General features: G+C 39.4%; 1 protein-coding gene across 1 annotated transcript; it reads left to right on the top strand.

Moving 5' to 3' along the window:
• Positions 1-59: 59 nt before the first annotated feature.
• On the top strand, positions 60-23026 carry ERO1B (endoplasmic reticulum oxidoreductase 1 beta). The gene is made up of 16 exons (XM_083732571.1): positions 60-604; positions 4393-4512; positions 8284-8367; positions 9032-9073; positions 9816-9898; positions 10846-10919; positions 12482-12602; positions 12691-12737; positions 14154-14165; positions 15119-15145; positions 16038-16130; positions 16524-16770; positions 18020-18089; positions 19214-19300; positions 20174-20307; positions 21673-23026. The coding sequence occupies exons 1-16, from the start codon at positions 500-502 to the stop codon at positions 21731-21733; spliced, it is 1407 nt and encodes a 468-aa protein (XP_083588697.1). The 5' UTR covers positions 60-499; the 3' UTR covers positions 21734-23026.
• Positions 23027-26169: the final 3143 nt, after the last annotated feature.

Genomic DNA, 26169 nt, shown 5'->3' with positions numbered 1-26169 from the left:
TTGAAGGGGCGCGTGGTCCTTCCTCATTGGCTGCGGCCTTCGTCCCTCCCCTTTCGCCGCCCGCCTCTGAGGCAAGAGAAATGCAAGAGCGAAGGGTGACGGCGTCGCACTACACTTCCCGAAACGCTTTGCGCGGCAGCCGAGAGGGTAGCCTCCGCTGTCGCTCCTGCTCCTGTGGTAAAAGGGAAAGTGTCTAGCTGGGGCGTGCGCTCTCCCTCCCTCCTTCCCCGTACACAACAAGAGCGGCGTGGGGGCTGCGAGGAATAGGAGGAGGAAGAGCAGCGGCAGCAGCAGAGCGAGCGCTGAGGAGGCTGAGGTGAGCGCGGCGCATCCGGCCGGCCGCCTGTCCGCTCGCCCGCCCGCCCGGCAAGCTCCTCTTTCCCAGCGTCGGTGGCAACCTCGGGGAGAAGGGAGGCATCCTCCGGTGCTCCGGGCTGCCCTGAGGCGGCGGCGAGGGGCGCCCTCCGCCCCGGGGCGAGCGGGGAGAGGGTTCTGCAGCATGAGCATCAGCAGAGTTGCCCGGAGAACTGCAGCGGAGGCGGCGGCGCAGCTCCTGCTGGCGGCGGCCACCGTGGGCTGCCTCTGGTGCGCGGCAGAGGCCCAGGTGAGAAGGGGAGCGAGAGGTGGCGACGGCTGGGTGGCTGGGTCGGAGTCTGCCCGTGGGCTTGTCAGCTAACGCTTTCCGTGCCTCCATAGCAGGGGTTGCCACCGTGTTGCCCTCCAGATGTGGCCGGACTACAACTCCCATCGTCCCTCCTGACGGTTGGCCATGCTGGCTAGAGCCGACGGGCATTGCAGCCCCACGTTCGGAGGGCACCATGTTGGCTACCCCTGATGGACCGCATCTGGGACGGCAGAGCTGAAGGGATGCGCTCTCTGGCCTCCGAAATATAGGGCCACTCGAGGGCTGCACCCTTTCCCCACCTCTCAGGAAGATTGCCAGGGCAAGGGGGAGGTCAACTTGGCCCCATCCTTAGGTATCCCATGGCTTGATTTTCTCTTCCCTCCTTCCTGTTTAGTAGACTGTGACCCTGGACGCAAGGATTGTGCTCTTTTTACAGCGCTGAGAAAATTTCGGGTGCTTTATGAAGCGTTTATTAGTATGTCCAATTCTCTGGACGGCCTTCCAGCAGGTGTGGGCCTGATCCTGCCTGTTCAGTGGCTCCTCTTTTTAGCTGTGAGAGTAAAGATGCAAGCAGCTTTAGATGCAGCAGCATCTTTAATAAGGGTTTCTAAATCCTTCCTTTCCTCAGTAAGATACAGTTGAGGTCTTCCTTGGGGAGATGCGATCAGTTGTGTTTGTTCTGCCTTGGCTTGGCAGATGTTTGATGCTAATTTCTAATTGAGCCAAGAGTGTGTCAAATGGGATTATATTATATCAGGGCAAAGAACATGTGTGTAGAGATGTTTTTGCTAGCAGGAAGAAGCTATGTGGTCTTTATAGTGTATTTCAAGGTAAATAAGATGGAAATTTTTCCTAGCATGAGAAGGAATGCTTTGCATAACTGGCATATCCCCCCCCCCCCTTACTGTTAAGAGTTACATGCAAGCTCTAGGTTGATTTGTCATGGGAAACAATATTTCAGTTTGGTTTTCTTTGAAATTATACAAAAGGTTGAATGGTATCAATTGTGTAGAGTATACCTGCAGTAGAAGATCAGAAGCAAACAACTGTTAAAATAATTGTGGATTTGGGCTACTCTTCAGATTTGGGTATGAAAGTAAAACTTGCTTTTTGCTGATTATGATGTTTGTTGTTATTACAGCTTTTGATGTTGCATAACCATACTCTGTAGTATTTTCAGACCATAATGTTTAACTTAAATGTTTTCAGCCCATTTTCTCTCCACCTCCTCCCTGTAAAACAACATTCTATAGCTGAAGTGTCCTTTTGGTTTTCCTTGTAATAGTTTAAGTGCCACTTCTGGTTTTGAAGATGTGCACTGCTCCTTCCTATCGGTTGCCCTTCCCAGATGATCCTTAAATTGTACCTCAGATTGTCCACAAAATGAGCAGGTCTGGGAAAAAGAAATATTCCAGGAGCCAATTTCAAGTTGTTATGTCCTGTCTGTTCACAAAGTGGCATGGATTTGAAGTTCTTGGGCAGTGACACGTACTCCTAACTTCTAGATGTCCAGTCATTCAGCCTCCTGATACGGATGCCAAAGGCATTCACACTGGAAATGGAAAACTTTTATTACAGAGCATAGTCTCACTTTCCCTCCAAACATTATTCATGTGATTAGTGGAGATGATGGTAATTCTTTTTAAATATTCCCATTCTTATGGGAGATACAGTGGTACCTCGGGTTAAGTACTTAATTTGTTCCAGAGGTCTGTACTTAACGTGGAACTGTTCTTAACCTGAAGCACCACTTTAGCTATTGGGGCCTTCTGCTGCTGCTGCGCCGCCGGAGCACGATTTCTGTTCTTATCCTGAAGCAAAGTTCTTAACCTGAAGCACTGTTTCTGGGTTAGCAGAGTCTGTAACCTGAAGCATATGTAACCCGAGGTACCACTGTACTATTTCCGTGTAACTTGCTCACATCCTGGGATTACTACTGACTATTTTGCCTGCCTACGTACAAGAACAGGAGAAATTTTCCAAGCAACTTTCTTTGTCGTTTTGCTGTTTACCTGATATAACATTTGATTTAATTATTTTATTGCACTTTGTATTATAATATTACTAATAAGGATAACCAGTGTTAGATCACCAGTATTTTAAATGTGCTTGATTTATTTTTTAAAAATACAAGACTTAAAACTGGACTTCATTTCATGTACAGTATCTTTAATATAGTTCTCTTAGGGGGGGAAAGTAAAGTGGATTTTTAATGTATAATTAAAAAAAGAAAGTTTTATTTTGAAATATTATTCTCATCTTAAAAGCATTATAAAAAGCATGAATAATTGTTGGCCTCCTTATAGAATCCTCTTTTATAGGTTTAAGCTTTATAGGCTAGGAGTTAAATGACTTAATCGTAAGTGTATATGTTTTTGTAGCTTACAAGTTATAATATATACTGTTCTGACCTCCTTGAAAAATGCACTGCTGCTTTTTAGTATTGGCAGCTATAGAAATAAAATGAATAGTTCTAATGTGCTTAGACTGAAATTCTGAATATAAACGTATCCATCAGATTTAATGAAAAGAATTCCCAAAGTGAATATAATTCAAGTACACTTCCAATCTCAGCAGTCTTATATGATGGGAGGAAGCTCCTTTCAGTTTCACAATGCTTTGAATTTTTTCACTTTCATAATAAATAAATATTGCATGGGTTTTTGGTCGCCCTCTAAGGAAATGCAGTGCATTCTTAAAATATAGTGTTGAATACTGACAATGATAACCTGTTTATACAATGACCTGGTTTTCACATAACGCTAAGCCAAACTATGGGTAATTGCAAATTTTCAGGTGTCCAGAGAAGCTTGGCTGCTTTTCTCCTCCTCCAGTCCTGCTGCTGTGAGCTAAAATGTGAGATGTAAGCCATAGAACAAACATTGACTACAGCTCATGGTGTGCCTAAACTAGAGCATGATAAACCAGAAGCTTGGGTTCATACACAATGCGACACAACATGCCAAACCATCACATGGCTCACAGCAGTAGGACCAAAGCAGCCATTGTCTTATCTTGGAGCTTGCATGTTTGCTCCCATAGTTTGACTTGGTATTATGTGCAAACTGGGCAACTGAAAACAATTGCTGAATTCCAATGGCACACTGCAAACAAAACATAGGGGGTGCTTATTGTCTAATTTAACATTCTGCTAAAGAGTGATAAAGGATTCCCTGCACAGAATTTAATTAAAATCGAAGTTAATGAAAGCAAATTCTATCATTATTTTAGATAGATTAAGGAAGGATGGTAAATGTACTCTGCATACTATTAATAAGTCTGCCAGCTTTGTCCCATTGCATTCAAGAATAAGCTACCGTATTTTTTGCACCACAACACTCACTTTTTTCCTCCTAAAAAGTAAGGGGAAGTATGGAGGGAATGCCTACGGGTGGCATGCCTACGGATTTTCCTCCTCTAAAAACTATGTGCGTGTTATGGTCGGGTGCGTGTTATAGAGCGAAAAATACGGTACTGAAGTCTTACCCCACACACCACACCACTACTGCACAGGTGATATTTCCACATAGAGAGTCACATGAAATGTGCATAGATTGTGTATCACAAATGCAAATGCTTGTTTTGCTATAAGTTTAAAAACAGTGTTACCTTGCCCATATGTGTGTAGGTTTCATGTAAATTCCGTCAAGCAAATGCCATTTGCATTGCTATTTATGATGATTTCTCTCTAATTGTCTTCTTGCTCAATCAAAAACTTTTAGCTATAAGTGATATTGCTATTTAGTCTTTTTGTTTTGTTTTTCTAGTTATCAGGAGTGCTTGATGACTGCTTATGCGACATAGAAAGCATTGACGACTTCAACAATGTTAAGATCTTCCCCCAAATACAGAAACTTCTAGAACGGGACTATTTCAGATACTACAAGGTAGAGTAAAAAACGGCCTATTACTATATAGTTTAGTGCAGACATTCTCAGACTCTCTGCTCCTTGGTCCATGTGAGTGAGCTGAAAACTACTGAGGCCCATCATTTACAAACTGGTGGTGATATTTTCTGTTGATACCTAACCTCTCTTTGGAAATTACTAAATTCTATCCCATAGTAGTTTTCTTGTGGAAAGGAGTTCCATCATTCAGACTTTTATTTGGGGGTTATTTGCCAATACAAGGCTCTAAATGGAGAAGGCTTTTTATTTTATATCCACCCCAGCATTTCTCTTTAATGTATGTTTACTCTATCTGCTGTCACCTTTTCTCTTTTCCTTCTTAACCTAGCCCGAAAGTGTTAGTTTCTTTCATCCCTGCTCTTTTACATTTACTTCTCCCTCCTTTAACAACTTTCTTCTCGTAACTCTTTCCCCCCTCTTACCACTTTGTTCTATTTTTTAAATAATGCTTTATCTCTTTTAAAATTCCTATGGGACGCAAGACCCTCTCATCTCTCTCTTTCTGTTTTCCTCCTTCTGCTCCCAGCTTCTGTCCCACAGTCACCTTTACTCAGTATGCAGGGAATTGGCATCCATCCAACCAAAAGGCTACAGTATGATCAGGGATGGGGTGGGTAAGGAAGGATGCACTGCATTGGCAGTGGAAAGAGGATTAAGTCCCACTGGTGGTCCTGGCTTATCGCTTGAGAAACACTGGCTTAGTGAAATCGATTTTTCTTTCTCTGTTCTCCTACAAAGTAAAAGAAATACAGGGGTTATAGTAAAACTGTACTAAAAATGAAACCTACTTCGAAGCTTCAAATTAGTGTGAAAAGGAAATACACTGTGGGTTGGAAGAGCAGTACTGTACTCTGAAGCACTATATGCCATCATTGGATTTTTTACATGCCCATCACCATAAGGTCGCAGAATAGGTCACAACAATATAAAAATACAAAATTGAATTAATTAAAACCTTTTACAATCACAAAACATAAACTCCATATGTTCTGGTAGTTTTGGGGGAAAAACACCCTCATTTTGATGTAACTCCTGTCTTTAGAACCTGGAATTAGCTTCAGATAAATTGGTTAGCCTTTTTTTTTCTTAATGGAATTGGTTAAAAACAGTACCTGAAGAATTAAATGAAAACCTTATCAGGTACTTGAGCAAACAATGATGACCAAATGTAGCTAACGACCTTCGGCATTGCTTGATCCAAGGTGTACTATAGTGAAAGTAAACTAATGTTAGATAAAAGCTGTCTTCTGTGAATGTGAAGCAGATACAGTCTACACCTGATGGTTTTGGAATTTGCTCTTGATAAGCTGTATAACTGAAGGTTATAACATTTAATGTGGCCATTTCTGTTTCATACAGTGCTGTATCAAAATAGTTCTAAGTTTATCATCCACCCTCTCCCCTCTAATCTCTCCCTCTACCTCCGGATACCATATTGTCTTACATTGAACGTAACCAAAAGACTGTATAATCTGAACAATAACAACAACAACAACAGATATTGTATGTTCTTTTGTAATTCATGAAAATCTGTAATATTTTTAAATATTTTTTAAAAAATAAAAGAAAAATGGTTACCCTTTGTAAAGTATTCTGTAGTCCAGCTACCAACTTCATTGGCAATTGTGCTAGAAACTTTGTTAATACTTAGGATTTTCTGTTTTATTGTTCACTGCATCTTCATATATAATCTTTTGTTCCACCTGTCCTCTTCCCACTTACAGAATGGCCAAAGATAACCATTTTTATTTATTTTATTTTTGCAAGTGTTTTAAAAAGGGACTTCCTCTTGTGCAGGGCAAGTTCCCTAAATTCTATCCATCTTTCACCATCCCTTGTAGGCCTCTGAGTCCCATCTCATTTTATTACAAGGATCATTGGTGGGATCCAGAAAGCCCTAGCACACAAATAGGGGTCATGCCTCTCTGGATCCAACCCTGTGTTTTTAATAGTAGCTGTGTAGTCATTATGAACAACTGGCTTAGTCAGAAGGTGCCTACAGTATTAGAAAATGTAATGTTTCTCCCCAGTTGCCTGTTGCTAAAAACAATTTCCTCTTTGACCCCATCCCACCCCAAAAAGTGTGCTATGTATTACTTCAATTCGACTAAAAATATTTTAACTTCTTTATCTTGCTTATGACATTTTTTGTATCCAGCAGCAGTTGATAAAAATGTTGCATAAGCTATATGAGTCATTTGTTGGATTACTGTGTGAACTCTACACATTTATAAGTAGTTTAGGTTTAATTGGGAAGGATTTGTCCTAATTAAAAATTTGAATCAATATCCTAAACTTTCTGAACTTGCATGTGGGATACGTGCACTGTAGCAGCTGTAGCTCACTTTTTTGCAAAACTTGAGGCCTGTGTATATTAAAGGAAACTGAAACTTTTCAGATTAACAAAGTGTGGAATAGAAATGAACTATTTTAAATGTAAGATGCCAACAGACCAGGTTTGATTTAAGTAATGCTGTAATCTTTTAAAGAATATCTAAGTGGTGCATATCAGCTGTGGCTGCAATTGTATGTTAGATAAGTCCTTGTGCTATGGTTGAAAGAGGATTAAGAATATTTGATCTTGGAAACTGTCTTCCTTTGCACTGATACCATTAATACTGTTGATGTAACTTGAAGTGGGGGCTTGCATTTTAAAGCTTAAGCTTCCTGGAAGACGTGTGATTCCTGTTTAATCTGGATGTGCTGGATCTGCTTGATTGCAAACAACACTTGTTGTTGAAATCTTTGGCTGAATCTTTTTTATATTAAATATATTACAATAAAATTGCACAAACAAATCTCTTGCACATCAATAAAACAAAGCACAAGCAATAAGGAACATTTTCAACATAGGTTCATGCAACTATATATATATATTCACTGCAAGACATAAATTATTCGAAACAAAAAAAAATTCCTTCCAGTAGCACCTTAAAGACCAACTAAGTTAGTTCTTGGTATGAGCTTTCGTGTGCATGCACACTTCTTCAGATACACAGAAGAAGTGTGCATGCACACGAAAGCTCATACCAAGAAGTGTGCAAGGAATTTTTTTTGTTTTGACTATGGCAGACCAACACGGCTACCTATCTGTAACCATAAATTATTCAATTATGGGTGTCTCTATTTTCATTACCTTGAAAAAATTAGAAGATTTAGCAGTGTTAAAAAGTATAATATTAGTTCTTTCTTAGCAATAGGAACATAAGAATTTTCAAAAGACAATGGATAGGATTGTTTTGTTCTTTCAGCCCATTTTATTTAACTGTTTGTAAAGCTTTATTGGCACATCACTGCGGCTTCCCACTTCCCCCTTTGATGAATTGAGTAACTTGCAGTATTCAGGTCCAGCAACTTCTCTGATCAAGAACTTTTACAAAATAGGTCAAGTAATATCAATCACATTTTGTACTGAGCATTCATGTGAGGCCAGAGGAGAAGGCACAAAAAAGCACTGGACTGTATTTTGTGCTGTGGTATTGAGATGTTGTTAATGCAGTAAAAGCCAATCAAATCAAATTATTCCCAGAAGAAAGCTTCAGAAATTGCTTGTGTGGGCACCCCCACCCCATGCTTGTAGCTGGCTCATATTTTTAAGTCAGCCAAATAAATGAAAACTCTAGATATTTGTTTGCAGCGCCCTAATCTTTCACTTTTTTTTATATGACAGCTTATTCTATTGAAGGGAAGTTTCCCTATTTAGTTCAAAATTAATTGACTGACAGTATGTATATGTTTCTTGGTTTTAAGGTTAATCTGAAGAGACCATGTCCTTTTTGGGCTGACGATGGCCATTGTTCTATCAGAGATTGCCATGTAGAGCCTTGTCCCGAGGTATGTTTGCAAAAAAAGGAGGAAACCAGAATAGTATTGCCTTTGTTGAACAGAATAATATGAAACTTTACTTACTGCCATTTTTGCAAGAGTTTGCATAACACTGATATAATTCTGTGTTGATGGGAGTGGGGGTTAACATACATTGCAGGAAGTTTGAAAGTGGGGGTTAACATTGCAGGAAGTTTGACAGCTTTTATTGGCACTGCATTCACTGCTGTTGGAAAGCTACTTTGCTAGTGAAATTTTAGTTTTGTGTAAAGATAGGCAACTCTAGTTCAGTTTAAATAGCAGATAAGATAACTTAGGAGCTTAAAGGGTACTATATTTCAGTACTATTAATGACAGTAATACGACAGGGGCTTAAAGAGTGTTTAGATTTTTGGCCATCATATTATGAACAGTTCTGATTTAAATGCTAACTCATCCTAAGCTTTTCATAGAGAAGTTCCACTGAACTTTTTCCAATGAGCTTGCTTACTAGTAAATGTGCATAGGGTACCCATAGCAAAAATGGTCAAATCATAAATGAAATGGAACTATATCCCAGCGTGGAGTATTGATGCTCAAACTGGTGTGGCTCATTGATTTAGCAATCTTTAGAACTAGTCAGTGTTGAGAATGAAAAGGTTGAATAATCATGTAACTTGTTTGCTTCTTCTAGAGTAAAGTACCAGTTGGAATTAAAGCTGGGAGTGCTAACAAAGTGAGTAAGCTCTTCTGAAATAAAAATTATGGACTTTTCTGCCCCCCACTGCACTAGGAAAACATCTGACTGGCATGTTGCATTTGCCTCAGATACAAGTGATAGCTCTCCACTCCTGCTACTTTAGCAGCTAACATAGCATTGTGCTATGTTTACCCAGTGGTGAAGCATGATGGTGCATTCTAGGTGCTGTTTGTATAGGAGTGCATTTCCCCCCCTCCTATGAGACAGAATTGAAGCTGGCAGCAGTGCTAGGAAGTCCCACTGTGTTTCCTTGCCATGGATACCGTTGATGAGGCTCTCTGGGCTCCCCCCCTCCCTCCCAACCTTGTTTTCCAAGGTGAGCAGAAGCTAAGTGGGCCAAACCTGGTAGCATGGGCAGCTGGTCAGGAGGCTTTTATAATGTAGCTTCCTGTTAAACAATCACTTGTAAAATTGCCTTGGGGGGGAAATGTTAAGCAAACACTGAAAATACTTCTCCTTAATGCATACTTAAATCCCAGATATGCATATATAAATAAAAATTAGTGATAGTAGAATTTATGGCCTGCAGTACCATAAATGTGCATAAGAATGGAAGCTTCTGTCTCTGGTCCAGAGAATGGTAATACTTGGAAATACTTAATGTTACCTCACTTGTCAGTCATGGCTGCATTGAGTAAGTGACAGGCAAATGCCCTAAGATTTAAAATGAAAAATATATTTGTTGGTGATATTAAATATCATATACTCTGCCTTGCAGTATTCAAAGAAAGCAAACCATACCAAAGAACTCGAAGACTGTGAACAAGCTAACAAACTAGGAGCAATTAATAGTACATTAAGGTAAGCCTTTTTTTCATTGTTAACTGGAGTGGCAAGGCTTGATATATTTAGCTTTTTGGGGGCTTTTCTCCATACCAGTGGCGTAGCGTGGGTTGTCAGCACCCGGGGCAAGGCAAGTAATTTGTGCCCCCTAACCCGTGGATTTGCGCCCCCTAACCCTAACCCCCAGATGTTGCGCCCGGTGCGCCCGGCCCCCCCTGCACCCCCCACGCTACGCCACTGCTCCATACATACTATTCTTGTAAGTTCTGTGGTAAAGAGAACATGCCAGTGTTAGATTTCACTTACACAAAACATATTTATTTGTAGCTGTTGTCCAAGCATACTTTTATCAGTTAAACTAAAAAGACTAACATAATGAATACAAACGGAGGAAGCAAGCTGTTCCAGATATTGACGCCTAGTTTTCAGAACTGTTTCTCTGCTGGTAGTACTGTACGTAGGCATTAATTTTGAAATTCACTTGCAGACTGTGCTGAACTTTTCCTCCGTTTTCTTTCAACCAAGTTCTGTGTGCTAATGCTGAATAAAGAGTAAGGATTAAAAAGTGATACAGCAGCATATAAACATGTTTGTTAGCATGATGGTCTCAAGGATAGCTATCTAAATAAATTAGTGCTATGTATCTGGGCTGAATATACAATTCTAGTGTTAATTATAAACTAGTCTGTATGAAAACTTGGCAGTTGATTACTTGTCGTGTTACTTTATGAGAAATTAGTTGCACTTTATACCCTTAACGACAGTTTCATGTAGTCAATGTTAGTTTCATAAGATTACTTTTATCTAAAAAAAACCCTTTTCATTTTTATGAGCTGTCTTGAAGGTCCTTTTGGGACGATGTTGGTAGCAATCTCTGTTTTTAAAAGTGATGGGAAAACATAAAAATGAGAAATGAGACTATATTATGTCCATTACCACTAGTCTATTTTTGCTCCTTTCCACAGCAACCAAAGTAAAGAGGCTTTCATTGACTGGGCCAGATATGATGATTCACAGGACCATTTTTGTGAACTGGATGGTAAATTTGTTCATTCTTTTGAACTATATTTTATAAGGCAATGTGTAGCTAAGTCAATTGAAAATCATCTTAATGTACTTCACAAAAGAGAAAGTGTGCCAAAATATTTATACATTGCTCTTAAAAAACAGCCTCAATTCTGATCTTCCAAACCAAAAGGAACCATGGGGTCATGCAATCCCCGTCCCTTAGTTTTAGCACTAAACATAGTTTGCTGTGAAGAGTAAACCTATTAAAGATCAACACCTCCAATTGTGGATCCTGATATAGCCAAGACAGTACCACCTGTGAACAAGAGGAATGGTATCAGCAGGATCCAAAGAACCCAACTCTTTTCAGAAGCAGAAATATTTCTGGGAGAAGAAAAAACAAAAGATAGTCCACTGTGGACCGAGCACATTCGGTGGCAATGAAATGCTGACTTAAGGATGGTGGAAATGGTGACACAGAAATCCAGATGTGAGGGACAAGCATATGGAGTATCCTTGAAGATGGCTTGGCTGGCTGGAATCCTGAATAGGCATCCTCTACATTTCCACATTTGGTTGCAGGTCCCACTTATACAGTCCAAATCTTCAAATATTGTTAATAATTTTAAACCAGAATAGGCTTAATTTAAATAAGAAAACTAAGCCAGGATAAGAAACCCTCTTCAAGCCATGAATTCTGATTGTGATTTGGAGCGCAAACACTGATCATTATTTACCAATTTGGACGTAATTGAAAGTCACTGTGAACATTATATGGGAAACAGAGAATGGGGCACTTATTCAATAATTTTTTCTAAAGGCGAGAGAAAGCTGAATCTCTTCTTATTCATAATCTACCAACCTACGATTGCAAGATCATCTGACCAGTACCCTAGTATTGTGCTTGGAAAGTGTTGGATCAGCTAGTGTCCAAAGGCCTCAAGTTGCAAAAACAAAGCACAAGCCCTAACAAAATGTTGCATTCAAAGTCAAAGAGAGGAGAGAGGATGAAGGACACTCAACATCAAAAGTGCTGAAAACAGCTCTTACAATAAATATACATTCTAGAACCAATTATAAGCCCATGTATACAGCTGTCTTGTCTTCTATATCTGGGTTTTCTCCTTTTTATGTGGTTATAATTAGTATTACATAAACAAATTAAGAAAGTTAAAATGTGTTCCCCATAACTGGAAATTAGGCTCCTTTAATAAAATACTGTACTCACTTGTGTAATTGTGCATGTTTGTAATGTAAGTAATGAGTCACTTGGTACTACTATTCTATCTAGTTTCCCAGCATTTTGCAAATAATGAAGAGGGAAGTAGCAGTAGGCTACCTGCTGAAGCATTTTACTTTGTCTAAATAAGTCTCCTGTTCCAAGTGTAAATAATAAAGGGCAAGATGTAAATAAGGTGGGGCAATTTGCCATCTGTACAAGCATCTATGTAATGTGATCAGTAGTAATAATGCATTTGACTTTTTGCATTAGCCAAACTGTTTTGTCTTCCTGTGTATATGTGTGTGTGTGTGTGTAAATGCACACACAATTACACAATTAATGCATAATTAACATCTGTATTTTTTCTTTAGATGAGAGATCTCCTGATGCTCAGTATGTGGATTTGCTGCTGAATCCAGAGCGTTACACTGGATACAAAGGGCCCTCTGCATGGAGAGTATGGAACAGTATCTATGAAGAAAATTGCTTCAAGTAACTGGGAAGGGCGGGCAGAATTTATTTTGAAACATTTGAGATTTTTTGGATTACAAAAACATATTTCTAATCTCTTTTCCTTTAGGCCACGATCAGTGTATCGTCCACTAAACCCTCTGGCACCCAGCAAGGGTGGGTCACTAAATACTTTGTAATTATAAGAATGGTTTTGAAGGTTCAATACAGCCATGCCATTTAGGAAACCAGTAAGGATTTAATGAATGGAGATGGCCCACTTAATTAGACTTGCTAATGTTCCTTCCTCACCCCCAAGCATTAGAGTTTGTTTATATATTCATAAGATGCATATCTTGCATTTGATAAGTGCCCTCAAGGTGGCTTGCAAAACAAATCATCATCATTAATGCTACATTTACTAGTTAAATGTATTAGTTGTCTATAGCCACTGCCTCTAGGCTATATACAATAAAATGTTAATGGGCCAATATTCAATACAACTATTACTCCACTATTGCTTGTATAACTATTACTCTCCTGACTGGATTGAGCTTCTGATTCAGCACGCCCACTACTCCTCCTACTTGAGTGGACAAGGGGAAATAGAGTTGTGTGTCATCCGCATATTGGTAATAATGCCCTCTAAAATGTAATATATGAAATAAAGACATCAGCAAAAACTACAGACGGTAAAATAACATGCAAGCGGCAAGAGAAAAACAGTAAAGACTCAATGCCATTCAGAGCCTGTCTAAAAGATAGCAGTGAAAAAAAACAGGCCAAATGTCTGTGTGGATGACACAATCTCTTTGGTAGCCACCTACCTAATATCTGCAGATGAGGGGGTACACAGAAGGACTAAAGAGGTCAGTTCAGCACTTTGAATTGGGTCCTGAAACACTGCAACAATATATTTACAGTATTCCATACCAGTTAACAATCTGGCCACTTCATTCTGCATCACATGAAGTTACCAGAACTGACATACAACTCACAAAAGTAAATTAGCTTTGATGGTACCACAGCATTGATAATTATGGCTATCTCTCTAAGACGGGATGCTGCTAGCACCTTAACTATACTTTTCAAAAGGCACCATGAGCTATGTATGTCACTTGTGCATCCATCAGCAATGCTGGTTCCAAAAAATAATTTGTTCTGGTTGTAATTACATTTCCCCTTAAATAACGGATGAAATGCAACTTTTATTTGAAACTATTTGCCAGGAATAAGAAAGCAAAGCTACAATTTGGAAAAAAAAGAAAAAAAATTGTATGAAGCTGAGATCCCTGTACAACTGAGAAATGTAGAATTGCTTTTCAAAATATCAGTAAAATTAGCAAATGCTGCAACATTTGAGTTTGTTGATTCTCTATATTGCAGTTAAATGTTTATCTGTGTTGTACAGTGTAAGATCATTATTTTAGTACATATATATTTGTGCCTGAACTAAATAACTGATGGGGTGAATCACAAATCAAGAAGTTTATATATTTTAAAAATAACAGACGTGTGTTTGATTTTCGGTAGAGACATAAGAGGGGAATAAATTGTTCTCATCTTCTGCATCTTTCTTTCTTTTTTTTTCAGGAGAGGATGATGGTGAGTCTTCATAATATTCTTTACAATTTCACTTTTACCCTTAATGTCAACTAAATACATTCAGTATGCTGGATATACAGTATTTTTCCATGTATAAGACTAGGTTTACCCACCTTTAAAATAAAGTCAAAATTTTTGGGGCATCTTATACATGGATAAGGTAAAGGTAAAGGGACCATTAGGTCCAGTCGTGGCCGACTCTGGGGTTGCGGCGCTCATCTCGTTTTATTGGCCGACGGAGCCGGCGTACAGCTTCCGGGTCATGTGGCCAGCATGACTAAGCTGCTTCTGGCGAACCAGAGCAGCACACAGAAACGCCGTTTACCTTCCCGCCGGAGCGGTACCTATTTATCTACTTGCACTTTGACGTGCTTTCAAACTGCTAGGTTGGTGGGAGCAGGGACCGAGCAACGGGAGCTCACCCCTTTGCAGGAATTCGAACCGCTGACCTTCCTGATCGGCAAGTCCTAGGCTCTTAAATTTTCTTAAATTGGAGACCCCAAAAATAGGGGGCGTCTTATATATGGGGGCATCTTATAGATGGAAAAATACAGTACATCTTTAAAATACCTCAATACTGAATACTGTTGCTGAATTACAATAGAGGGTGAGGGAGCAAAAAGTGGGCAGGGAGGGAGAAAGAGAATAAAAACATACAGAACAAGACTTAGGATTTGGAACACAAATACTTGTCCATCCTTTTTTGTGGGGGGGGGGGTACTTGCAAAAATGGTGCTATTCTGATGTATGATGTTGAAACTTGCCCCTCAAAATAGAAAAATCAATGCTTCACAATTTAAATTGTGTGAAGGTGACAGATGGAGAATCAAGTCTTTAACAGATTCAGGTTTTCCTTAAATCATATGCCCTGTGTTTTGGTTTCTGTCTAGTGTGTTTTAAAAATCTGGAATTTTGTTGAAGCTACTAATGTGAATTTATTTCTGTGCTTGCAGGAGAATCTTTCTATACATGGCTAGAAGGTGAGCAAAGTACCTTGTTCATTAGCATTTCTATACCTCCAAAATAGAGGATAGCTATGTTAGTCCAGCTATGCAGCTATGAAAGTTCATTTCACAGTAAGTTCATTAGTCTCCAAAGATACTACAGGACTCTCTAGCTGCTAGAGAGTCCTGTAGTACCTTTGGAGACTAATGAACTTACTGTGAAATGAACTTTCATAGGCTAGAGATAAAAATGCTGTAGCCCATGAAAATTCATGCTACAGTTAGCTTGTTAATCTTTAAGGTTCCACATTACTTTCTGATTTTTACCTCCGATAGATTGTAATGCATCTGTACAGCTAACACTGCAGGGTCACTTAAACTGGAGGTAGGAACTGTGCTCTTACACCTTTTGGAAACCGTAAGAGCTCAGATTGAATAGTTCTCATTAAAATAAAGTGTTTATAAAAGTATTCGGAACAGATTATTTCCCAAGCTTACCTCTCATCCCATAATATGCTCAAATATGCTATCCATTAGTGCCTTTCACCAGTTTCGTCTTTCCCACACCCCTCCATGCCACTTCTGCACATTCAGATCCCACCTAGTTCAGACACAGTGAGAAATTGTGGGTTTCTACTGGTACACAGTGAAAAGGAGAGAACCATTTCCCATTTTAAACAAATCACACTTTGATGTCCAAACTTGTGGGCCTGGTTATTGAGGAATAGTTGAGTTTGGAAATCATGCCTTTATTATGGCCATAGGCAATTGTGGTTTGTTTACAATCCAACTCGAAAGCTTCCTTATGAGCTTGAAGAGTGGGGGGATGTTAGCCCAAGGCTCACTGTAGCCCATTACTTAGCAGAAATGCAGGCTTGTGAGTCATGCTTTCATGAGTTCACTTTTTAACAATGCTTATTCTACCTAGGTCTCTGTCTTGAGAAACGTGTATTCTATAAGCTCATTTCTGGACTTCATGCTAGTATCAACATACATCTTTGTGCAAATTATCTACTTGAAGGTATTTTATATTTTTAATACTGTGATCATCTCCATTATTGTGGGAAGTTAATTGCTATCTCTGTGAAGCTATATCTGTGAAGCTGAGGCTCCAGTACTTTGGCCACCTCATGAGAAGAGAAGACTCCCTGGAGAAGACCCTGATGTTGGGAAAGATGGAGGGCACAAGGAGAAGGGGACGGCAGAGGACGAGATGGTTGGATAGTGTTTTCGAGGTTACCAGCATGAGTTTGACCAAACTGCGGGAGGCAGTGGAGGACAGAGGTGCCTGGCGTTCTCTGGTCCATGGGGTCACGAAGAGTTGGACACGACTAAACGACTAAACAACAACAACAAATTGCTATCTCTGTGCAAGCATAATTCAGTTTGTCCAAAATTGTTTTTCTCTTATTAGAAACTTGGGGGAGACCTCGTTGGGGATCCAATGTCAAAGAATTTATCCATCGCTTTGACTCCAGTGAAACAAAAAGCGAAGGTCCAAGAAGGCTAAAAAATTTATATTTCTTATATTTGGTGGAACTACGCGCATTGTCAAAAGTCGCATCGTACTTCGAGCGTTCGATTGTAGATCTTTACACTGGAAATTCCCAAGAGGATACAGAGACAAAGTCCCTCTTGTTAGAAATTTTCAGGGACACAAAGTAAGTGTGCCTTCCCATCCCCAAATTTAATGTGCAACTAGATACAGCTGCTTGAACAATATTGGATTAAAAGAAACTACAAGAAATTGCATCAAAGGGATATCTGGAGTGTAAAATATAAGAGGAACATTTCTTAACCTTTCCGAAATGAAAAGCAAGCACTGGAAAATGGAAAAAAAACCCTCCACTTAGCTTTTGTCATAGTTACTGTGGACAAGAGGAAGTTTCCCTTGTGTGTACAAAATTGGGGGGGGGAGCATGTAGCCTTTTGAATTTGGCCTATTTCCTGTCCCACTTCTTCCTTCAGTCTCTTAGCCAGTAGTTTTGCACTCATGAGATCTAAGCAGACAAAATTCCTTGCAGCATTGCTGGAACATAAATATAAGTCACCTATTATGTATAAAGTTATTTAATTATCTGAAACATGAATAAAATGAAATTCTGAACTTTCTTATACAGTTTAAAAATAAAGGGTCTCAGGTTTGTCAATTATTCAAGTGCCTTTGTATCCATTGACCCAACACTGGAAGACGTGAGCAAGTTTACTGTATGGTGAACAACTGAATAGAATCCTGCCCATACCCATCTTTTATAGCTCTACAAGTAAAAGCTTGAAAATTCAGGAAGGGAACCAGGACTATTGCAGGAGGTGGGGCAGAGAGGTCTTTGCCAAGCCTGCCTTTGGATGTATCCTTGTCTCCCTCTGCTGTTTCTGTTTCTTCTTTAATACTCTCTGTCAATTGGCACTCCCTGATTCCCTTGCTGCAAGTTGTCTTCTGCTCACTCAAAGCACCTCCTTTCCAGACCACTCTCTTCACCAGTTCTGTTCCATGCCCTCCTCAAGTGCTTTTGCTTGGCTGGAATGTGTTTTTGAACTGCACTGAAATTTATTTTGTTTGCCTGGATAGAGGGAGATTTGTGTGTAGAAAGGCCTGACTTTAGTATGCATAAGAGTCATATGCATTTCCGTGGCCCCTGAGAGGTTCTTCATGAGGGAATGTGCCTTTCAGGCTCCACCCCTGCTGTGGAGGGCATGTAAAGGAAGATCTGACTCAGTCTCAAATCACATGTGCCTTAACACTGTCTTCTGACTAAGTCAAGTGTTCTGCCATCCTGTGCTGTGACTTATGATTTGCCACTGAGATATTATTGAGAAATTGTACAACGTAGATCCCTTTCACTTCATTCTAAGCAGTAGACAGAGAGTTTTTAGATTATTTTTGATCATTGACATATTTCATTCACTTAGGTCGTTCCCTATGCACTTTGATGAAAAATCCATGTTTGCTGGAGACAAAAAAGGGGCAAAATCTTTAAAGGTAAATACAATAATGCCAGTGAAATGTTTACATAAGCTATGCAAACAAGGCAAAAAGTCTTTAAAACTAGGCATTAATCTTTTTTGGGGGGGGGGACTCTTCAGGTGTTTTGGGGACAGATGAAATTGGTTTGGTTAGAATATGATTCAGAATAGAGAACTGCTTGGTCTTGACTGTGGCTTCAGCATGAGAACTTCTCTAATTTCATTTGAGTAAGCCTCCTCAGCAAACCATAACCTACTTCTAAATTCTCACACATTTATGAAGCACTTAAGCAAATTACTAGAAACATGCTGGATACTCCACTGACCATAAAACTCTGGTACATTTTTGCTAATGGGCTGCATCACTGAACGCACCCTGTTGGTTTTTTGTTTTTTAATTTAGACTAGCCCATGGTATTCACTTGCCTAATTTTAGCACCATCACATTACGTTTGGAGCTCACATACAATGGTTCTTTCATTTACCTTAATATGTTGCTGTTCTGCAAAACAGTACAGTGGTACCTCGGTTTACAAACTTAATCCGTTCCGGAAGTCCGTTCTTAAACCAAAACCGTTCTTAAACCGAGGTGCGCTTTCCCTAGTGAGGCCTCCCGCCACTGGTACCATTCCACCGTTTGGATTCCGTTCTTTAGACCGAGGTAAAGTTCTCAAACCAAGACACTATTTCTGGTTTTGTGGAGTTTGTAAACCAAATTGTTCTTAAACCGGACTGTTCTTAAACCAAGGTACCACTGTATTAAACATGGTTTATTATTAAAGCAAATCAGAATATTTCCTATAATAACTGGTATGGTTATGTAATACTGCCCTATCCTAGCCATGATTAGAGGGTTTGGAGTTCCCAGCTGGCTTTATAGTCTCCTAACCTTTCATGTGCAAATTAACCTTTTCCTTTTCAGAGCTGACAGTGGTTAGTGTAGAAAGTACAGTAACCAGTTTGCAGGCCTTGGTTAGTGAACTGCACTTTGAGCTAGTGAGAGCACCGGTGCAGATTTAACACCACCTGGTGGTTAGTACTGAAAAGAGAAGATGAATTCATACACATGGATGGGGGTTGAGGGGCGAATCCACACTTTTTATTGTATCTTTAAAAAATATGTTTTGTTTTTATTGGTAGGAAGAATTCAGGTTACATTTCAAGAACATATCCCGCATAATGGACTGTGTTGGATGTGATAAGTGCAGGTTATGGGGCAAATTGCAGGTATGTGATTTTTTTGTGAGTTAACATGCTCTGGGGCTGTGAAATGGTCTCCCATGCAAAACCTTCTGGCACATTCTTCTGATGCCAGGAGTTTGGGGATTTTGCCTTGCAACAGGCCCAGAACCCTGGGGTTGGGACTCTGCCTTTTGTGGATGTATCTGGGGAACCGGGTTCAAGTCTCCGCTCCTCCACATGCAGCTGCTGGGTGACCTTGGGCCAGTCACACTTCTCTGAAGTCTCTCAGCCCCACTCACCTCACAGAGTGTTTGTTGTGGGGGAGGAAGGGAAAGGAGAATGTTAGCCGCTTTGAGACTCCTGAAGGGGAGTGAAAGGCGGGATATCAAATCCAAACTCTTCTTCTTCTTCTTCTTCTTCATATCAGCACAGTGGTGCGTGTCACTACAAAGCCCATATTTATTAGCCTTAGTATGCACTCACATAATTTCAGTCTTGTTTATACAAAGACTTGTGCCTTGAATTCCAGCTGCATAAACTGTACTTTGTTGTTGTTTTGAGTGCAGTACATAGTCTTACAAAGATAGGAATATTTTTAGTAATTATAAATTATAAATCATACCTTGTCGAGACTTTTATTCTTTGTATTGCAGTTATATATTCATCAAGAATAATGGAAAAAGCTGGAAAACAGGGTTTTATTATTTTATTGAGAATGAGCTGATTAATATGAACTGAAAATAAAATGGTAAAGGACCAGGAGACTGCATGTATTACATTGTGTAAGGTTGGTGGCAGAAAGGCTTTAATTGCTGCATGATAATCATGTGTCCAAGCTATATAAAACCTTTCTGTTATCAGCTGGGGGTTTGGGACTAGGGGGTTCTGTATTCTTGCTGTTTTACTGTATTCTTTTAGACTCAAGGTTTAGGAACTGCTTTGAAGATCTTATTCTCGGAAAAGGAAATAAAAAATCTTCCTGAAAATAGCCCATCAAAAGGATTTCAACTGACACGACAAGAAATAGTTGCTCTTCTAAATGCATTTGGAAGGCAAGTTATATTTTTACACTTAATTATTTTATAGCTATGTAGTTATAGGCTATGTATTTTAATTCTTCTGCACCATCCCCCCCCATCAATCTGCTACTGGGATCCAACAGAAACCATTAAAATCCTAGCTTAAAATAAAGCTGTAACTTGATTTCAGAATAACTCCAGTTCAACATTAAACATTGGCTTATAACAGAAGAGAAAACATTAACAGATGAAACATCTAGGTGAAATATTAGGCTCATAGTGAATGATGGAAGGGGTCCGATGTATTCCAATAGCTGAATGCGGGGGGGGGGGGGGTTCTGTTTACCAAAGGACATTATAAATGAAATATCAGTGTTACAAGTTTACATTGTGAAAGTGTCAACATAAAGATAATTTGGAGCAGAATAAACCCCCTAAAGTCAAATTACTCCTGGGGTCCAATGGACCTCTTCAGTGCTTTGTTATTAGGTTTTTTTTCTACACACAAGAATGTAAGGGGGGAGTTATAAAAAAACACCAGTGCTCTAAATGCTACAACCTAAAAAACAAGCAAAAAATATGTGATACAGGCCAGATACCAATGATGTTGCGCAACATTTAAGCAAGCAGAATTCTTCCTTCCCTTCCTAAACCTGCTAAAGCGTATTTGGGGGAGAACAGGAACTACTGTTGCACAAGCAGAAGTCCACTCTGATTGCAGATGGGTATATTTGAATATTGCCCAGTTATATTGGGGTCATAATTTCACTTTCCCATTCATTTTAATAGTAGTATAGCTTCATTAAGTTACATGAAGCAGCACATGTTGATGGTTGACCTGATGATTGCTGAAGAGTACATGGAATAGGAAATGGTTCAGGTTTGCTTTTAAAAATCTACAAATATTTCAAACAGCTGCTAGGGTTGAATCCACAGCAACCACACTTTTACAAAGGTCTCTCCTAATGCATTTTCAAAAAGAACATTTTTATTTTGATCAAGATACTAAATATATATTAGTCACGTACATGAGAACTGCGGTTTCCACACTGAGAATAGAAGTTCCAGTGTTCTGGACTTCATCTTCAGTTGCACAGGACACTAATCCTGTTTTATATCAAAGTATTGATTCACACAAACATTTCAGGTGAAAAAGTAATAATGAAGTTACTTTTTTCTTCAGCATTTTTGGTGAAATGAACTTTTTTTGAAAGAACACTGTGAGGTAATATTGCCAGTCATTGTGTCATGAAAAAGGTACTGGACTGTGAGGAATGAATTAATTTCCAGTGCCCTCAAGGCAGAGACTCTCAAACTAGGGAGTTTAGTGTTTCTAACTTGAGATTGATTACAATGTGCAATCTTTTTATTCTCAATCTTCTTTTTTCTGCATCACAGGCTTTCCACAAGTATACGAGAACTGCAGAATTTCAAAGCTTTATTACAACAGAGAAGTTAACGAAGGCTTTTCTACTTAGTGGTGGAAGCAACCATTTATTTGACATTGGGGAAAACAAAATCAATCTTTATACAAACTGTTCTAAGGGGGGGATATAATACCAACTTGAATATTTAAGGTAGGAAAGGTTAGACATTGGACAAAATATTTAAGTATGAAGTACCTAACTTTAAACATGTAAATTATGTTCATCCTTCCAGTGTTCAGTGTGTTTATCTTTGTACATCTCTTGAACCATCATTTGTTATGAACTTTTATTATTTTGTCTATTCAGAGACTCTTGATTTACATCAAACTGCACTTACTAAGTCAGGTGATATGGAAAACCTTGCAGTGTTGCTCAAAAATAGCTGGTGGTCATATTTTTAACGTTTGTTTGTATCTGAAGGACCAGGTGCTGTTAAAAGATTTTCTGTGTTTTGATTTCTGTTAACAGTAGCTGAAATGGCCAGTAAATTTTTACTAAAATAAGCCCCTTAGCACCCAGGGGAGACCAGCATTCTTTAATCACATTTTGTTTTATTTTTGCACTTGCTTCCTTTCCTCCCACTTAATTTTCTGTTTCTCCATATCACCGTTGCCTTCTCTGTGAGGAGACAAGACTGGGTTAACTATACTCCAGAGTCCCTCAATTCCTGTTATGCGTGTCCACTGAAGGGGCCTTTAGAGTGAAGCGCTGCTAGCTTGAATTGCTTTGCTCAAGCCTGCTGTTGGCTCTTTACCATGTAGCCAAAACTTCTCTCTCAATTTCTAGAGAGCTAAGAAAATTTTAATTCTACCACTTGCAATCTTTCAAGATTGACACTCATTCTCCCTGTTCTGGTAAGCCCCGTAATATTTTTGTGAGACTAAAAGCAAAATCCTCCTAGACAAACACTTTAAAAATAGTGTCAGTTCTCGGAATTCAGTACTGCATATCCTGCCTATGCAATGTCCCATTTGTACCTTACAAAAAGATACACAATGTCTGTACTAAAACGGGTATGCTCTGCAGAAATTTGATTCTCAGTCATTTCTTGCAAAGGGGACTTTCATTTACTCACTGCAGAACAATAGCAGAAAACAAGTAATTTTTAAAATTTTAAATACAAAGGAAGTGAAGTTCTGTAACGTGCGATGGAGCAGCTGACTTAGAAGCTGTCTGTGATGTAATATTTGTATTTAGAGAGGGATGTTTGAGTACAGCATGAATGTCAATGTTGGTACAGTATATAGATTTGTACATAAGTTTTGCTTTGATAAGTAAAATAATCTGAATTAAAATGAATTAAAAGTGCTCTTAAACACTTCTAATCTAAGTAATCTTTACTGTGGTTTGCGTTTATACAGTTATGTTGCTAGCTTTGTGTTACACCACTCCATAACTTTGCAGTTGAAAATGTGGGAAGGAACATGAGCGGATGGTTATAGCACTATTTTTGCTCAAAATATTTATATTTTGCTTATAATGAAAGTGCTTTCACAGGAGGCTTTTAATATAGTTGCTGTGCCTCATTCATGCATTTTATAGGGGCCCAGACAATGTCACAAGCCAATGGTAATCCTCTCATATTTTCCCATTGCTTTATCCATCTTTTTTCCTTACAGCAGAAAATCCCTATACTCGCAGGTCTCAGGACTTTTCACAGAATAAAATCAGAATATACAGTAAAACCACAAAATATATAATGAAAAGAAAAGCAACAACCCAATAACACCCCCCCCCAAAAAACCCCTCACATTTTAAAAGGGCATAGGAGGTCAATCAGATCTACCAAAGGCCTGGTTAAAAAGGAACATTTCAAGTTTTCTAGCCAGGTTGTGAAACTGACCCGATCACCTTGTCTGATTAGACATTGTCTGATTGTAGACATGTGTGTGGTTTGAGGTTTCCCCTCTAGCTTTTGAAGCAGCACAACTCCAAAATCAAAATCAAACTCAAAGGAAAGTGAGTTTCAAATATTCAGGATTGTAGAAGAATCTTGAAAATGTTAGTGATCTTGGAAACCACAAGTGAGGCTTCATTTTTCTGGTTAAGACTAGTGAAATATTGACCTGCTAGTAATAAGATTTGCTGCATTTTGTTTGAGGTGCACCAAGCATCACCCAGAAATTCTGAAGCCAACCTTCAAGTTGTGTAATTTCTGCATCCTAATTTACAATGTTACTGTGCTATCATGGAATACATGCTGGCCTGCCCACAATCCTTGTATCTTCAGCTCTTTCTTGGTGCATGTTTGTTGGAACCTAACATGGGCATGAAAATGCTTAAATGCTTGATTGCAAACAGTTCCTTGCAAAACAAGGTCAAATAAAATGATGCTCTGTTGGCAGGAGTGGCTTAAATAGACAAGGGTCAAATGTAAGTTCTCCAAATTCAAGTTCAAATAAATGTCACTTCTTCCCACTTATGCTACTTTGACTATGGAAAAAGTTGGGGGGTTACATTGGGTAATTTATTGTCTTTTTGCAAGGAGGTATAATGCTGAATCCAAAAAACGATTGTAGTCATTACAAAGCTGAATTGGAAAGTCACTTATGTACAGCTAAGATCACAAAGGCTTCTACTGGATTAACTGGTGGTGAACATAGGAAGTATGAGTAGCGAATAGGTTTAAGGGTCATGTAGGGAGAAGAGATGGGCAAGGAGAAATCCTTGTGCTGATGGAACAATTTGCTTAGTGCTATGTTGAACACTACCCCATTGTCCACCATCCAAAATTGGGAGTGGATATAGAATCAGTTGCTGAATGAAGGTTACACAGCTGCATCAATACCAAGTTGCTGGGCCCCAAAGAGCTAAGGCACAGGTTAATATTTTCATTGCAAACTTGTGGTGTGATAAGCTGGCAAAAATAGGACCTGGAGGACACTGTGCTGTCTGACACTCATATTTTCACTTTGCATAAGTAATCACCCAGAAAGGTTTTTAATATCTGCACAGGCATAGCAGAGAGGCAAAACTGACAAGTGCCTTTGGTGCACTTGAAAAATAGCTGTTGTGCTGCAACCCTAAGAGGGAGAATCTGAAAACTGTTTTAACTGCATGAGCAGGACAAAAACAAAGTCTGAGGAGTACTCTGACCCTCCTTTGTCTGCTTTACATTGTTTGAGAACAGTGGGGGGGGGGGGGACAGGAGAAATTTTAGACTGGCTCATAAACTATTCAAAATCTTTCCCTGCTTTGGGAGCATGTCAGAGTCCTGGATCCAAGCCATTTCCCAGTCTTTCTGTAGCATGCCCCCCCCCCATCACATTTAGCCCTACTAATGCTATAGATCTAACATCAGTTTGGCCATTGTATCATAATGGCGGGGTGAGGAATTCAACCTCAGATCTCCCCCTCCAATGTCAGAGTTCTACCTTTAGGCTGGAGAGGGAGAAATGATTTAGGCTTTGTACACATTACAGACTTTAACTGCAGGTAGGTCATTCTTTGTCTCAATTCTGTTCAAATTTACTTTGGTGGGAAATGCAGCATTTCATAAGAAATGACAGGATAGATATGGCTTGAGGCTTATGTGATGGGAACCAGTGATAAAAATACACTGGATGCAGCCTCAATGGGAGTGTGTACACAGCCTTCTATGTGCCCCGGGACTGCTTTTCTAAGGCCATAGGATAATAGTCTTAATTTACTGAACATGAGGGGAAGAAAGGGCTGTCTGTAACAAAAACACTATCTAAGTTAGTGGTTTTATTTGTAGAGCAAATGAGGAGTTTATACCAAAATTGTACTGAATAGTATGGCACACTTGATTGATAAATGCAATGAGAGTGAGGCTTTTATAGCTTCTAGCCCAGGAAGGCCTCTAAGCTTCCTAGTTTTACTATCTACCTTGTAAGCTATCATCGGTGACTTTTGGCACCATGTTTGTTTGCCTGTTGCAAGTCCTGCAGGCATGGTCTAGATGGAGGCGAAGGCGAAGTGAGAGAACAGGCACTTCATGTGACTGTTCTGAGTGGGCTGCAAACATACTGTTCTTTCTTTGCTAATGAATGTCTCAAGTAATTGACTTCAAAAATGAAGTTCCAAATATACGTGGGCAGCAATTCAGCAATTCAATGGACACTTAACTGGAAAATAAACTCATTAAATAGTAGCTAGGTTTGGAAACTCAGTAAGCACCAGATTCTGCCAGATATACCCCAGTCTACCTGGTTTGGTTCTGGTTCTGGTCCTATTGTGGGGTCCCGTGTGACTGAAATCAGAACTTGACAGTCCTACTGGGCTAAAGCAGGTCTTTCAATCTGTGGGTATAGTTCCCGACTCTGTGCCTGAAGCAAAATGAATTCTGCAAAAAGAGCAAATTTGTATAATTTAGATCATAAGAATCATCTTTCCTTGGTGCAGCTTTTTTTGTATGTGAGGATAGGGTAGCTATAACCTTGATATTCTTATTTATAGCTGGGCAAAAGCAGGCTCCTATATTGTACCTATTGAGCTTAGTCAACTA

This window comes from Podarcis gaigeae (genome assembly GCF_964106915.1).
Source record: "Podarcis gaigeae genome assembly, chromosome: 3".
NCBI lineage: Eukaryota > Metazoa > Chordata > Lepidosauria > Squamata > Lacertidae > Podarcis > Podarcis gaigeae.
The sequence above is the reverse complement of the archived record's forward strand: the minus strand, read 5'-3'. Positions and strand labels throughout refer to the sequence as shown.

Excerpts from the sequence above, each read along its gene's own strand:
- ERO1B (XM_083732571.1), top strand. The coding sequence starts at position 500 with ATGAGCATCAGCAGAGTTGCCCGGAGAACTGCAGCGGAGGCGGCGGCG. Across the intron at positions 12,603-12,690 it reads TATGAAGAAAATTGCTTCAA|GCCACGATCAGTGTATCGTC; the intron begins GTAACTGGGAAG and ends CTTTTCCTTTAG. Across the intron at positions 16,771-18,019 it reads GAAATTTTCAGGGACACAAA|GTCGTTCCCTATGCACTTTG; the intron begins GTAAGTGTGCCT and ends TCATTCACTTAG.